Source organism: Melanotaenia boesemani, chromosome 21 (genome assembly GCF_017639745.1).
Source record: "Melanotaenia boesemani isolate fMelBoe1 chromosome 21, fMelBoe1.pri, whole genome shotgun sequence".
In the NCBI taxonomy this organism is placed as follows: Eukaryota; Metazoa; Chordata; class Actinopteri; order Atheriniformes; family Melanotaeniidae; genus Melanotaenia; species Melanotaenia boesemani.
In genome coordinates this window covers 1,812,252-1,827,823 of record NC_055702.1, presented here as the reverse complement: position 1 = coordinate 1,827,823, position 15,572 = coordinate 1,812,252, and the positions used below count along the sequence as shown (strand labels likewise).

The 15,572-nt window shown below is 41.6% G+C and overlaps 1 protein-coding gene across 1 annotated transcript in view; it reads left to right on the top strand.

Moving 5' to 3' along the window:
* The window catches only part of htra1b (HtrA serine peptidase 1b), a 40,846-nt gene that overhangs the window by 13,265 nt on the left and 12,009 nt on the right, over positions 1-15,572 (top strand). The window contains exons 2-6 of the mRNA XM_041974441.1: positions 1,925-2,024; positions 3,222-3,336; positions 4,763-4,852; positions 14,949-15,143; positions 15,276-15,308. Of these exons, the coding sequence (XP_041830375.1) occupies positions 1,925-2,024; positions 3,222-3,336; positions 4,763-4,852; positions 14,949-15,143; positions 15,276-15,308 (533 nt within the window). The remainder of the gene's footprint in view (positions 1-1,924; positions 2,025-3,221; positions 3,337-4,762; positions 4,853-14,948; positions 15,144-15,275; positions 15,309-15,572) is intronic.

The window sequence follows — 15,572 nt, the reverse complement described above, 5'->3', positions numbered from 1 at the left end:
AAATTTGTTTTTAAATCCTACTTAAGAAAATTTTACGAAGATTGTGGCATTCATGAAAATCTTCATAACTTGGATTTGTTCTTAGCTAAGAACTAATTCTACGAACACTTTTACGAACATCTGAGAGCCAACAAGTTCGAACAAATTCAGTGTCTGTGATGTTTTCTGCTGTTCAGTTCAGTAAAATACAAAAATAAAACTAGTCATGTTTTTTTTATCGGATTTTTAAATAACAAATTTTGTTATTTTAAGACAAATAGCACGGTACTGCAGATCGTGTTCTAACGTTTCCCTCGGGGGAAAATTAAACTATTTTTCATCCATTTCATTCACTGAAGAACAAGCCGCAGTAAAGACGGATCTTATTCTATTGCTATTCTTCCTCGAACACAATCGGTGTAAAAGACTGAACACGCACCAGATCGTTCCCTCAACCACAAGAACATCCATCCATAAACCTCCAAGTCACCCATGACTCCCAGATCCACCTGCTGAATGTGCTCTTTAATCTTTAAAATTTACTACAGCCTTGTCTTTATGGTGTAGTTTTATTCAGAAATCAAGGTTATGATGGTTAATAACACCTGGCGGATTCATCAGATGCACCACTCCACCCACATCCTAACATGATGCCACAGCTATACAAAATACAGCAGGCTATACAGTTTAATAATTTATTTTATAATATTTATTTTACATTCCTCCTTGGCCACAAATCCACCAGGATGTTGGTCCTGATGCGTTCATGGTCCAGACTGCAGGCTGTGGCCCAGGTTCAGGAGGAATTAAAGACCCGTTTGTACCTAACGCTGTTTTATTATTGTAATATTTAATTCTCACTGTGTGATTAATTATGACCAAATTATCACTTTAAAATGAGGAAAATTAGACTTCATTGCACATCTTATTTTTTGTTTTCATTCCTCCTTTTGTCATTATGTTTGTTGTTATTATATTAGCCATCTCACTTCTGTCTGTCATGACCTTTTATGGACATTTTTTACCTGCTAAGTAGAACCAGCTAGTCTGTCCTTTCCATTTGCAAGAGACTAGTACTCACCAGTCTAAGAGGAAAGATACGAACACTTCCATGGTCTACGAACACGTTCGCGAAGCCGACAGAGGGTTTTTCTAAGTACAACGCAGAACAAATTTAAGAAGATTCATAAGATGTTGGTGAATGAGACCCACTGTCTCCTTCTTGTGTATCTCAGTGATGTGAAGAGCTTTGACATAATAGAATTTATAAATGAGATGAGTTGACGTCTATGAGTGATGCAAAGTGATTTGACCATTACAAGTTTACAGTTTATAGATCGATTTTAGACGTTTAATTTGCATTAATTTGCTCCAAAGGTCATGTTTAATTTTGCCTTAATTATACTTTATTAACTGTAATTATTAGTAAATGGTTTGTTATTAACTGGTCTTTAAGTGCTCTGATGTTTACGACACAGATGGGGGGCGTGCGGTCCAATAACTGGTCCCAGCAGCTTTAGCAGCGGGATGGAAAAAGAAAGTTGTGACAGATGTTGCACCCCCTCTGGACTCCAGCCAGAAGAGGGTTACATGAGGTGATGGCAGCAGTTTAATTCAGTCAGTAAACACGCTAGCCCCTCTCCCCGCGGACAGGCTGCAGCTGCTCTCATGCCTACACATCATATACCCAACATCTGGATCTGCTTTAACACAGCAGCTACAGTTTGGGCCCCTTTGCACCAATTTTCAAAACCACTGGTGATTTTCTCACAAGAGCACATTTTTTTTTCTATCCAACCTGGCAACACACGCCTACATTTTTCTCCTCTGTCACTGTGGCCTGGCAACATACCTGTGCCAGAGTCTGAACAATGCTGAATCTTTCAGCTTCAGCTGCTCTCTGTGTGTGATATGGTGGACTGACTCTATGTTTTCCTCCCTTCAGGTCAGCAGAACCCAGACAGTCTTCGCTACAAGTACAACTTCATTGCCGATGTGGTGGAGAAAATCGCACCCGCTGTTGTTCACATTGAACTCTTCCGCAAGTAAGAAAATCTCTGACCTGTTTAAAGACAGAATAATGAGAGTGAGATGTAAGAAGAGCAACAACATGTGGATGCTGCAGACTCTACTGAACCAAAGAGAAAGACAAGCCTGGGTTTATCCTGTGTTACAAACAAGGAACCAGCATGGTGATTATCATCATGTGATGGTGGACCTCAAGGCTGATCCAGATAAATCCAGGACCCTTCGTTCGGACAAATTCATCCTGGCGCAGCACGGCTGCCTTTTATTTACATCTCTATAATGTTTTTATCAGCTCTGCCAAGGCGGAGGTCATGTAGGTATTCCGGTGTGTTGTCTGTCTGTCTGTTAGCAGCATAACATAAAACGTTATTGGCAGATTTTAACTGAATCTTCAGAAAATGTCAGAAATGGAAAAAGGAACAAGCCATTATCAGCTTGTTGCAACACACAAAACTGCTGCTGCTCATCAAAGTTGAGCAGGTCCGATATTAAAAGACTCTGCGAAACCTTAAAACTCTGCGTTCCGGACTCTTTCGATTCCACACTGACATCTATTATGTTCATTTCTAGAGTTGTTGCTACTCCCAGCAGCGTCCCAAGACTAAGAAACTACTTCACCAATTTTTCTTCCAGGACTCCACATGACATTGCAGCTGAGTTTCACCTCATACACCGCATCACACGCTAGCAACATGCTAGCAAATGAAGATCAACACACTGGTCGTTTCGAACGTGCACTGTGGCTGATTCAGCAAAGAAACATAGGAAGAGAGGAAAAGACAGAGATAAAGGGACAGAGCAAAAGATAAGACAAGAGTTAAGATAAGACTTTTACTGGCTGGAGAGATCTCAGAGTACAGGCAGCATGAAGATGATGCTGGATTAGTTGTTGATAGGTGGAGCATCACTTAGAAAATCTTTAAGATTTGGGTGGTCTGTGCTACTTCTTGTCCAGTGAGACCTGTAGAGCAACATTTCCTGTTGGTATTTACAGCTGCTGCTTCAGTTACGCCCTCAGAAGTAAAACAGGTAGCTGTAGAGCAGGTCCCTGTGCATTAAAAAGTGACGGTAAGCAAGTACTACATGTTAAAAGCTGAAAATCTGTCCACCTCCTTACATCTCATTTAAAGCCACAGAATTTAAATGAGTCATCTGTCAGTAAAATCCAAGCTGCTGCTGTTTTACTTTCTACGTTTCTTCCTCTCTCTGCTCAGGATGGGATTTTCTAAACGGGAGGTGGCCGTCGCCAGCGGCTCCGGATTCGTTGTGTCCGAGGACGGACTCATCGTCACTAACGCCCACGTAGTGGCCAATAAGCACAGAGTGAAGGTAAACAAAGTACTGGAAACATTCACACATCATTTCTTCTATAAATGGTTTATTAAGGCTTTCAGGTTTACATGAAGCATATCCAGCAGGTTTTGTTAATGTGCATTGAGAGCTGTCTGTAATTATCCAACAAAGAACTAGTTTACATGACCATCAAAATCAGATATCTGGGAGTAATCAGATTACTGTAATAATCTGATCTGATGTGTCTACATGCATTTCTAAGAAATACTACATTAAAAAAAATCTGTGTCTACATTCACCAGTTAATTATTAGATTTGTTTAGAAGAACTTGTTCTTGCATTAGCGGCTAATGTGAGAGCCAACTTTTTTAGCGTTAGCTACTAATGTGAGAGCCCGCGGTCTTAGCTTTAGCTGTAATGTGAGAGCTTGCGGCCTTAGCATTAGCTGTAATGTGAGAGCTTGCGGTCTTAGCGTTAGCTGTTAATATAAGGGCATGCGGATCTTAGCGTTAACTGCTAATGTGAGAGCTTGCGGTCTTAGCGTTAGCTGTTAATGTAAGGGTATGCAGATCTTAGCCTTAACTGCTAATGTGAGAGCTTGCGGTCTTAGCGTTAGCTGTTAATGTAAGGACATGCGGATCTTAGTGTTCGGATCTTAGTGTTAGCTGCTAATGTGAAAGTCCCTCTGTCTCAGTGTTAGATGTTAATGTAAGAACTCATGATCTTAGCGTTAGCCGCTAATGTAAGGGCCTGTGGTGTTAGCGTTAGCTGCTAATGTGGGAGCCTCCTTATTTATTAACTTTTTGATAGTTTTCTTGCCTTTCATTTAGAATTTTTATCATCGGGTGTTCAGAAACAAAGTTATTATGAGTACTACGTTAAAAATATGGACATGGCATTATTTCAGATCAGTCAGTCTGATTTTTCATAAGCTGATAATGGCAGTTATCTGATAATATCAGATTATGATGTCTACATGACCACTTGAATGATCTGATGATCACACAATGATCAGAATTGTGGTGTGTATGTAAACAGGCTCAGTGTATCCCAAAACTGGCAGAATCTGGGGGTAGCCAGGTAACCTGTCATCATGAGAGCAGACTTTATTAAGCCCTACAGGGAAATTATAAATTAATAAGTAAGAGGGACATGTTATGAGTTTGGATGTTTATGTATGTTAAAGTAAGTGTTTCATCACTTCTTCTAATGCTATGCCTAGTGTTGCCATGGAAACGTAGTTATTTTCTCTTAAAGCAAAAGTTTCCTTGTAATAAGCAGATTGTTCTTTTTGAAAATTAGATTTTTTTTTGTGTGTGTGTTCTTTTTGAAAATTAGATTTTTTTTTTGTGTGTGTGTGTGTGTGTGTGTGTGTGTGTGTGTGTGTGTGTGTGTGTGTGTGTGTGTGATTCTGCTGGCGTAGCGGTTTCTGATCAGGAGAACGTTTCATTGTTTCCTGCAGGTGGAGCTGAAGAGCGGAGCTACATACGATGCTAAGATCAAAGACATTGACGAGAAGGCCGACATCGCTCTGATCAAGATCGACACACCGGTGAGCAGAAAGAGGGTCGAAGAGAGAAGCCGGGTGGGAGGGGCCTTTTGCTTTTGCTCCAGTTCTACGGTCACTTTGCAGGTCTTAATGCTCAGTTCTCTCCCTTCAGAAATACATCACATATGGATCTGATTTAGGACCACATATGAAAGTGGCCTGGGTCAGACATGGGCCATATACAGGCTGTGCAGAATTATTAGGCAAGTTGTATGTTCGCAATGAACACAAAAGACTCATAAATATCAAAGCTGAATATTCTTGGAAGTTGGAGTGGGGCTTTTTTAGTTTTAGTATCTTAGGAGGATATCTGTGTGTGCAGGTGACTATTACTATGCATAATTATTAGGCAACTTAACAAAAACCAAATATATACCCATTTCACTTATTGATTTTCACCAGGGAAACCAATATAACAACTCAAAATTTACAAATATACATTTCTGGCATTCAAAAACAAAACAAAAACAAATCAGTGACCAATATAACCACCTTTCTTTGCGAGGACACTCAAAAGCCTGCCATCCATAGATTCTGTCAGTGTCTTGATCTGTTCACGATCAACATTGCGTGCAGCAGCAACCACAGCCTCCCAGACACTGTTCAGAGAGGTGAAATCAGGAATCTACTTAAATTAAACGACCCTCCATCTTTCCAAGTTGCCTTGAAGCTGTAAAGTTGCTGTGGTGTGCATGAGCTGTTAGCTGCAGCGCTCTGTACATGAGTTACTTGGTCCTTTATTCAGACACCACAAAGACAGGAAGTAGTAACATGTCAGATTCATCATTCTCTGCTTCCTTTACTTATTTTTAAGCCTAAGTGCTGGGATATACTTGCTGTTAGCGACACGTCCGCATACGTATCATAGCTGCCACATATTCCTACCGTTTGTTTGGCACATAGGCGGCTCGCGTTGACGCGATGGAACGAGTTGCGTGCCCTAGTTGCAATGCTGACTTGAGCACTAGAGGCTCTCATGCAAACAAAAGCATGAACATGAGGTCCGTAGTAAAAAAAAATGTGGATAGTTTTGAAGACTGTCTCTGGGACCTTGTCCACAACTACCTCCCTGTTGCACAGGGATAAAAACTCGTGTCTGAACAGTTGGCTATATATTGAAAGCGTTTTCAGGGAATACAATGTGACCATTAGATTGATCTTTTCACTATTTCAAAGTCTAAGTGCTGTGTACTTGCATTCACAGTGAGCACATCCCGGCCTTAAACTGTCTGTAGGATGAAACTCTGAAACTTTCCCATCTCTCTGTCTGCTTTATTTTCTTATAAAACTGCAGACTTCAGAATGTTTTTGGGGAAGATTTCCTGACAGCGAAGCCTGTTTGTAAATTGATCCCAGCTGGATCTGTGAGGCGAGGCGCCTCAGTAAAATAACGGCATGACTCATGAAGACATGTATCTGTGGAGCAGGTCAGCAGTTTCATGTGGGATGAATTTGCTTTTTATTTTCTCCCAACTCTTTGTTTTGGTCCAGCGATGACTGGATGGCCAGGATCAGTGAAGGATGTGCGGCTTTTTCCACAACATTTATGGAGAAAAACGTATTTTAGACTAGGATTGCGGGTGTGACTCATTTCAGTTCAGACGCTGAGCAGTTAGAGCTCAAACATCCAGTCTGAATGTCTTTTAGCCGATGTTTTCATTGGGCGAGTTTGAAGGAACCAAATGTCTGTGTGTGTGTGTGTGTGTGTGTGTGTGTATGGATATATATATATATATATATATATATATATGAAAGCATACATTATATTATTATTATTATTATTGTATTATTAATAATTAGAATTATTTTTTGCATTTTTTTAATTATTATTTATTCTAATAATTTTTTAATTTCCCTCTGAGATAAAGTATTTTTTTATTTTTTAAATTTATCTTTAAAGTCAGACTGAGACCAGCTTGAATTTATGTACCATGTTTATGTGACGGAGACCCTGGAGGTCTGGAGGCCCTGAGCAAGGCCCTAACCCCAAAACTTCCTCGGGAGCCTAATTTAAATCAAGATTAGTGAAGTAAACATTATGTTGTCATTAATAAAATATAAATATTCTATAACAATACAATTGTAAAAAATTCAGAGTGGGATCAGCTGCTTTTTTTTTTTTTTTTTTTAACGATGAAATGATGAAAAATGTAAAATAGAATAAATATATGAAAAGAAATGTAATGCCGGATCATTCCAACCCAGTCTTTATACCTCACACGTGAACGTCAACCAAAAACTGAGAGAGCTTCAAATGTACCTTCAGGTGAGACAGCAGCGCTCCAGGTGACCTCGGATCATAGACCTCGAAGGACCAAGGTGTGCTGGTTGGGGTAAGATCAGAAAAGATGAAAAGATTCTTCATTTTATTACATTTACTTTATTCTTTTACCAAACAAAACAGTACAAACATAAATCTAAAAAATCTTTTTGGTTGAACAAACAAAACCTTCGATGTGCTCTTCGTTATAGGTAATGATGTATAAATCTCAAAAACTCAAAATCTCACACAAATCATTAACTAACCAAGCGTAGCGTGTGGCTTCAGTGAGTGGATGTAACGGGACTATGAAAGCACGGAATACGACATGTCCGTGAATGCAGCGTACTGTGGAGTTAAGAATTTCCTGTTTCTGGGTAAACGAAGCTTCCGTGTAATTATCGGTAAAATGTCCTAAAACTGACTCCAGACACAGAAACACATCGCTCCAACACTTTCTTGTTTTATAAATAAATTCTTATTGCTATTTGTTATAAAATAACTAGATTACAGCATAGCCTCATATTTCAACATTTAAGTCAGATAAGGAACAATCAAAAAATTAACAGCTATCGAGCTTTATTTTGCACATTGTTTTGGACAAACAGAAAGAAATTCCAGTATTATAAATACATAAAGAACTAGTCATGTTCTCCCTTTGGGGGCTCTGACAGGTGTGACGTGCAGGTCAGAGTTAAACGGCTTCAGGGTGAAAATGTTTCTGTAAAGACAGACGTGTGGCTGCGTGTTCAGAACATGAACATTTCTGCTTTATACCAATCACTGCTGTATGGAAATGGAGCTCCGTGGCTGCAGAGATTTTAATATTTTCATGACTCCGACTTCATGTAATCTTTAGTTTATAAGACTCTAGTGAGCTTTGACGAAATGACCTGAAGTGATGTCCTGCTGTGTGCTAGCTATGACGTATAAACCTGTTTTAAGCTGCTAATATCACATGATCAAGGATACTTCCATCAATTTGATGCTGCAGACCAGAAACAAACAGATCAGAAGCCCAAGGAACAGAAAAACAAAACAAAGCAAAAACAAAACTGCATTTGAGTGTGATATTTGGGTGTGTTTGAGTCGACAGTGGTGACTGCTGGAGCAAACGTCCTGCGAGCATGTGCAGACAGGAGCTCCTGGGTATGTTTCTAGCCATCATCCATCCAGCCTTGTGGCAATATTCCATCTCAATCCACCTCCCATCATGTTCTGTGGCACAAATCCAACGGCTTCTGGAAACTTTTCTCAGGTGATCCAGCCAGCTTTGACAGGCCAGGATGTCTGATGTCTATCTATGGAGCTAAGGCACAAATCAAATCTACGAGTACAGATTATAGCGCTGGGCTAAAGAAATTGAATATTGATTTAAATAGATCTAAATCTAATTAATCTAAATCGGCTGTAGCTGAGGAGGACAAGCAATCATCTTCCAACCGTACGGTCAGTGGTCGATTCCAGGCTTCCCTTGACTGCATGCCCAAGTGCTCTTGGGCATGACACTGAACCCTGCATTGCCTCCCGATACGTCTATCGGGGTATGAGTGTGTGCGTTTGAGTGGTCAAGCTGACTGAAAAAAGTGCAACATAAGTACAAGTCCATTCCAACATTGACCCATAAAACTCATACCGGTGACAAAAGCGTCCTCTCACGTGACTTACCGCTGCTCAGTGAGAGCTTAGACACGACTGAAAGGTTTCCTGTTTCGTTTCTGTCCAAAATCAGCTCCCCGCTCTGAGATGATGTCACATTCAGCTGTTTTAATTCACCACTGGATTACATTCACCTTAAACTATTTAGCAGCTTATTAGCTCTTACATTAGTAGCTAACGCTAAGACCACGGGCTCCCACATTAGTAGCTAACGCTAAGACCGCGGGCTCCCACATTAGTAACTAACGCTAAGACCACGGGCTCTGACATTAGTAGCTAACGCTAAGACCACGGGCTCTGACATTAGTAGCTAATGCTAAGACCACGGGCTCCGACATTAGTAACTAATGCTAAGACCGCGGACTCCCACATTAGTAGCTAACGCTAAGACCGCGTGCTCCCACATTAGTAGCTAACACTAAGACCGCGGGCTCTGACATTAGTAGCTAACGCTAAGACCGCGGGCTCCCACATTAGTAGCTAACGCTAAGACCGCGAGCTCCCACATTAGTAACTAACGCTAAGACCACGGGCTCTGACATTAGTAGCTAACGCTAAGACCACGGGCTCCCACATTAGTAACTAATGCTAAGACCACGGGCTCTGACATTAGTAACTAATGCTAAGACTGCGGGCTCCCACATTAGTAGCTAACGCTAAGACCACGGGCTCCCACATTAGTAGCTAACACTAAGACCGCGGGCTCTGACATTAGTAGCTAACGCTAAGACCGCGGGCTCCCACATTAGTAGCTAACGCTAAGACCGCGGGCTCCCACATTAGTAACTAACGCTAAGACCACGGGCTCTGACATTAGTAGCTAACGCTAAGACCACGGGCTCCCACATTAGTAACTAACGCTAAGACCACGGGCTCTGACATTAGTAGCTAACGCTAAGACCACAGGCTCCCACATTAGTAACTAACGCTAAGACCGCGGGCTCCCACATTAGTAGCTAACGTTAAGACCGCAGGCTCCCACATTAGTAGCTAACACTAAGACCGCGGGCTTTGACATTAGTAACTAACGCTAAGACCACTGGCTCTGACATTAGTAGCTAACGCTAAGACCACAGGCTCCCACATTAGTAACTAATGCTAAGACCAGGGGCTCTGACATTAGTAACTAACGCTAAGACCACTGGCTCTGACATTAGTAGCTAACGCTAAGACCACAGGCTCCCACATTAGTAACTAACGCTAAGACCACGGGCTCTGACATTAGTAACTAACGCTAAGACCACAGGCTCTGACATTAGTAGCTAACGCTAAGACCGCGGGCTCTGACATTAGCAGCTAACGCTAAGACTATGGGCTCCCTCATTTGTAGCTAAAGCTTAGACCGCAGGCTTCCACATTAGTAGCTAACGCTAAGACCGCGGGCTTCCACATTAGTAGCTAACGCTAAGACTGCGGGCTCTGATATTAGCAGCTAACGCTAAGACCCCGGGCTTCGGCATGTTCAACAAACACTGAATGTTTTGAAAATAACAAGAAGTTATGTACGTACTCCAAGATAAACCCGAAAAAGAACAGGTAAATGTAGACAACCAACTTTTAAACATCGTATTTCAGAAGTGCACATAGACGCATCATATCAAATTATTACAGTAATCTGATTACTTCTAGAAATCTGATTTTAAAGATTATGTAAATGGGCTCAGTTATTTTAGTTATAGTGTTTTATGAAAATGTCTCTAATATTTAAGAAAAAATAAATATTTGTAAATAAATCAGTATTGAAAAAAATTTAATCAAAAATTAATCGAATCAGGCTGTAATGAATCGAGTCGATCAGGAAATTACCCAGCCCTAAAGGATTAATATTGTAAGTCAGAAAATACGCGTCTGGAAATACAAGTTAGTGAGTAAAGTAGGTCAGTGGGTTTATGGAAATATATTCTGTAGATGGAAAAAAGTCTCTAATAGCTAATTCTGCTAAAGGTTCTTAAATGTTTTATTTAATAATAAACCGGGCTACCTCCAGGCATCTCTGACATTTACTTGTATTTTCACACGTGCAGAATAATCTGTTCTTATGGATGTCATTTGTACCTGTATTTGTTGTTACACTGACAAGTTTGAAGCCAGAAGATACAAAACACGTGTACCAGTTACCGAACTGGGGATGCAAGTTACAAAACCTATCGTAGCTCCATGCAGCTAATCTGCTCTGCAGCTACTAACAGATCAGAACCACAGGTGAAGATGGAAGCTTTGAAGCCACCCGCGGGTCCCCGTGCTGCTTCCGTTCTTTTCCTGGTAACCATGTTGGGATTTTGGGAGGCAGAAGTGATGTTTCAGATGTGGATCTGACTTTTAGACCAAGTTTCAACACAGACGTGAGTTAACGTCCAATCAGGAGCAGCCAAAGATCAACCAGTGAGCAGAAAGTTCTATGTGTGTGTGAAAAGAAGAAAAATAATGCTCCTCTATGGCTGGAATAAAGCCAAGAAGACGTTTCTGATGCACGGTGGCGCCACAAAGCAGCTGAGCTGGAGTTGGTTTAGTGAGGATAGCAGGTAAATAGTAGCAGGAATAACTGGAAATGAGGAAAAAGTGGAAACATGGAAATAGTTTCTGTTGTGTGTTTGTTTCAATAACAATATTTTTTCTCCTGAAAGCCAAGACTTGAGAGAACGATGAGATGAGAAAAGGTTTGGTCACTGTTGATCTGTGTGTTATTTCTACAAAGTTCTGTTAGTAATAAATTCTGCTTTCTTCTTCTGGTCGACCTTTATGCTGCTACATCTATTCATACATTCATTTTACATCATTTTACCTCCCAATCTGACAGCTGAGAAACACCATGTCTGATGCTAAGTTTTAACCATGGTTTTCACACTTGGCTGAGTTTTGTTGTAAAAAAGCATTTTAAATGAATATCTTTTATCTTTTTACCTGCACTGGTCCTTCCCTTGTCTAGAATGTAGTTGTGTTAGCTACTATGACACAGGACTGATCTAAACAGCCTTTTCTGGATAAAATGGACATTAAACTTGTTTTTTTCCGTTGGATGAACACAGTGAAGCCTCTGAGTGGCGAGTCGCATTTACTTGTAAGAAATTACACACAAAAGGAAGCAGAGCGACATAATTAGAGAGGAAGCCAGAGATGAGAAAAGAGGACCAGAGGACAAACCTTTGTTTGCACACTGCCATGTTGTCCCTGTCCCTGGGTGATTAGTAACTTTGGCTTTGTAATCTCACCCCAGACCGAAGGCTGTCATCCTGCAAACCACAGAGCGGGAAACATGCTCATTTTCCTGGTGGGCGGAGCTCTGTGGCGTTGGATGGCAGCTTCAGATGGATGGAGTTGTGTTTGTGGTTATTTCTGACTGTCTGCTTAGTTTACCTGTAAAAGCTGTAGGAAATTCTCTGCTGTGTTTCTGTACAGGTGTAGCTGCTGCTTGTCTGCTGTCAGGATGGATTGAAGCTCGTTGCTTCTATCTGCTGGATCTTTGTCTCCTCTTCCTTTTCTCTACGTTTTACTTCTCTTCCCTTTTCTCCTTTCTTTTTCTATCCCCGCCAGTCAGGTCCAGCAAGATGACATAAATTCCATCATTCAGAATAAATAAATAAGATTAAAAAAAAAAAAAAAAAACAAAGAAAAAAAATGACATTATGAAGAGGAGCCTTATACCCATGAAGCTCCCCAAATAAAGCAAATTTGTTCAGCAGAACAACAGCCAGACCATAATTCTGCCGCCACCATGCTGGACAGGACAAATACATATATATATATATATATATATATATATATGTGTGTGTGTGTTTGTGTGTGTTTGTTCATGCAATAAATTTCTTTTTTTTTATGGTAAATTACCAGCCACTCAATAATAGCAGATAGGTTTTTGCCACCGATCCTGGTGACACTAAGAAGCAATGTGACGTCTATACATATATATTTATATATATAATTATTTTTATTTTTTTCAGGAATTAAAATGAAAATTGAGCCGTTAGACCACAGTAAACACAAACTGATGCTTCAGGCTCCACATTTCATGACTCACTCAGACATCACACACACTGTGAAGGCTGCAGGTGAATGTTTTCAGCATACCTGTGGGTTCACACATGCTGCAGCCAAACTGAGGAGCAGAGATGTGATGAAAAACAAGCTCATGTTCGTCTCATCATTCCACATCTGTTCCTCTCGTTGCTTCAGCTGCTTCATTTCATCACGTTTTCAGCCTGTGGAGAGACTGGAGTGCATCTACCTGCCCTCCTTCTCACCTTGTGCTTCCTTTTGGGGTATTTTTGTTTTGTTTCGTCATTCTGATTCTTACTAAACCAAACCAGAAGTAGGTCAGAGTTGTGTTAAGTAACATGCCTGAAGGCTTGTTATTTAACAGAGGAAATGGGCTGCACATGTGTCTGTTGGCAGCGGAGGATGAGAATTCATGCACGCTCAGACATTCGTCCTGCTCACTGAAGTCTGGACTTGATGAAAGTTTGGTCCTCAGTCGTCATATCAGGGCCTGAAGTAGGTTAGTAGGACAGCTCGCAGCCCGTGGAGGGTCGGCCAAACTCCAAACCCTGCAGCTGCATATAGAAAAATAAGTTTTTTCAAGATAGAAATGAATAATTAGATGTATCAGAGAGATGAGATTCTCCTTAACCCTCCAATCTTCCCTACCTTCCAAAACAGATAAAAAAAAGTCACATTTCTGCATTTTGTTTTCTGTCGATGATTCAAAGGGTGACGAGTCTGTTCCAGTCTGGGAAAATGTAATGTTTAATCTAGAAAAACGGGAAACTGTGACACCAGCGGTCCAGAATAAAATCAAGGACATGAGGAGGTGGAGAGTCTGCTGCCAACATTTACCAGCCAGTAAAAGAAGACGTGAGAAGTAGCTTCGGTCATTTATTCTGATCCAGCAGAGAAGGACAGACTGGAGGTCTAGAAGTGATGCTACACTCAAAAAACACAAGAGGTGGATTTCTTTATTTATTGTTACACAGTCCTTTTTTATTGATGTCCCAGTTTCCACCATCTGTAGTTTGCTTTGCTGGGGAAAAAGGGAATGTGGCGCACAAAAACATCCAGATTTATAAAAGCCTGCACACGTCCGACACCTGTTCCCGTTTATAAATCAGAATCAACTTTAAAGCGGGCGCGTGAGGGCGCGCCTTGCCCCGCCCACATGGTGGTTATAAAAGGTCAGGTGAACGCCTGTAATACGTATTCATCATTTAAATGATGGCTCAGGAGGAAAAAGAGGGAAGAGGATTTCTCTGGAATATCAGACTGAGATCCTGATGGACCAGGTTGGAAAACTAGAACAGGTTTTATCTGGCGGGGACGTGGTCATCCCCAGGTCAGAAAGGCGGAGGAGGGCAGCAGGTGGAGGTGCTGTCAACGCCGTGTCAGAGGAAGACACCAGAGAGGAGGATGGTCCAACTGGATATCTGCCAGTAGATCAGCCGTCTGCCATGCAGGAGACCAAAGTTGGAAGGACAGGTGAACCGCTGACAAAGCGTCTGCTAGATGACAGTAATTTGTTTTAATTTATAAAATAAATGTGTACAGATACACCTGAGACTGGTAGCAGTTTATTTGGTGGTAGTTGCTGGTGTTCCAGCTGGGTGGGCGGGGCTACAGCTGTGGGTGGAGAGGGTGAGGCCTGTGACTCCACCCAGCACCACAGAGGCTGCGTCCTCAGAAGTCCTGCAGGTGCAGAGGGACACCATCACCGCTATTAACCAGGTGGACAAGGAGCTGCAGGAGATGAAGGCTGTCTGGACAGAGACTGGGACAATAATTAAAAAGGACTGTGTAACAATAAATAAAGGAAATCCAGCTCTTGTGTGTTTCATGAGCGCAGCATCACTTCTAGACCTCCAGTCTGTCCCTCTCTGCTGGACCTAAGAATAAATGAGTGAAGCTACTTCTCACATCTTCTTTTACTGACTGTGCTTGAAGTGCAGCCTGGTCCTGACTCAGCTCTCCAGAAGAGAGAAGAACTGCTGTGTGACGGAGGCTCTTTGTGTCCAGGAACCACTTTGATTCTGATTCTCTGCCCAGACTGGATGAAAAAACTGTTTTCAGATAATAAAACTCAGCTGGGAAGTCAGTTCTGCACTGATGAAAAGATGTTATGATGAGCTCTGATGTTGTTTTTTTTTTTTCTTCATCCTCTCTTCACCGACGTGCATCCCTCTCTCTTCTGTGCAGATGAAGCTGCCGGTGCTGCTGCTTGGTCGGTCTGCAGACCTGCGTCCCGGCGAGTTCGTGGTCGCCATCGGCAGCCCATTCTCTCTGCAGAACACCGTCACCACGGGGATCGTCAGCACCACCCAAAGAGGAGGCAAGGAGCTGGGCCTCCGCAACTCCGACATGGATTACATCCAGACGGACGCCATCATCAACGTGGGTGGAGTCACACACCGAGCCCCTGCAAAATTTAAAATGAGACATTTTATTACTTCATCTGCAAACAGAAAGTGTTCACCATGGTCATGTTCGACTCTACATCCTGTGTTTGCTTATGTTTCCTTGCAGTACGGCAACTCAGGAGGACCATTAGTCAATCTGGTAAGTTCGTATTGTACTTTGCACCTCAAAGTCTTCTACTCTCAAGATTTTTGGTCAAATGTTTTGATAATAATTTGATAATAATAACATATGGAGCCTCTTTGTGGCCACAGAGGGAAAGAAAAATCGGTCATTTCATATATATAATTTACAGATTTTACATCAGCTGTGTGCATGAATCCGGAGTAAACTCACAGACTGAGCAGAGCTGCTCAATCAGAGTGGACTCGTGGAACTCAGAAGACAGTTTGGGTTTTTGGAGGC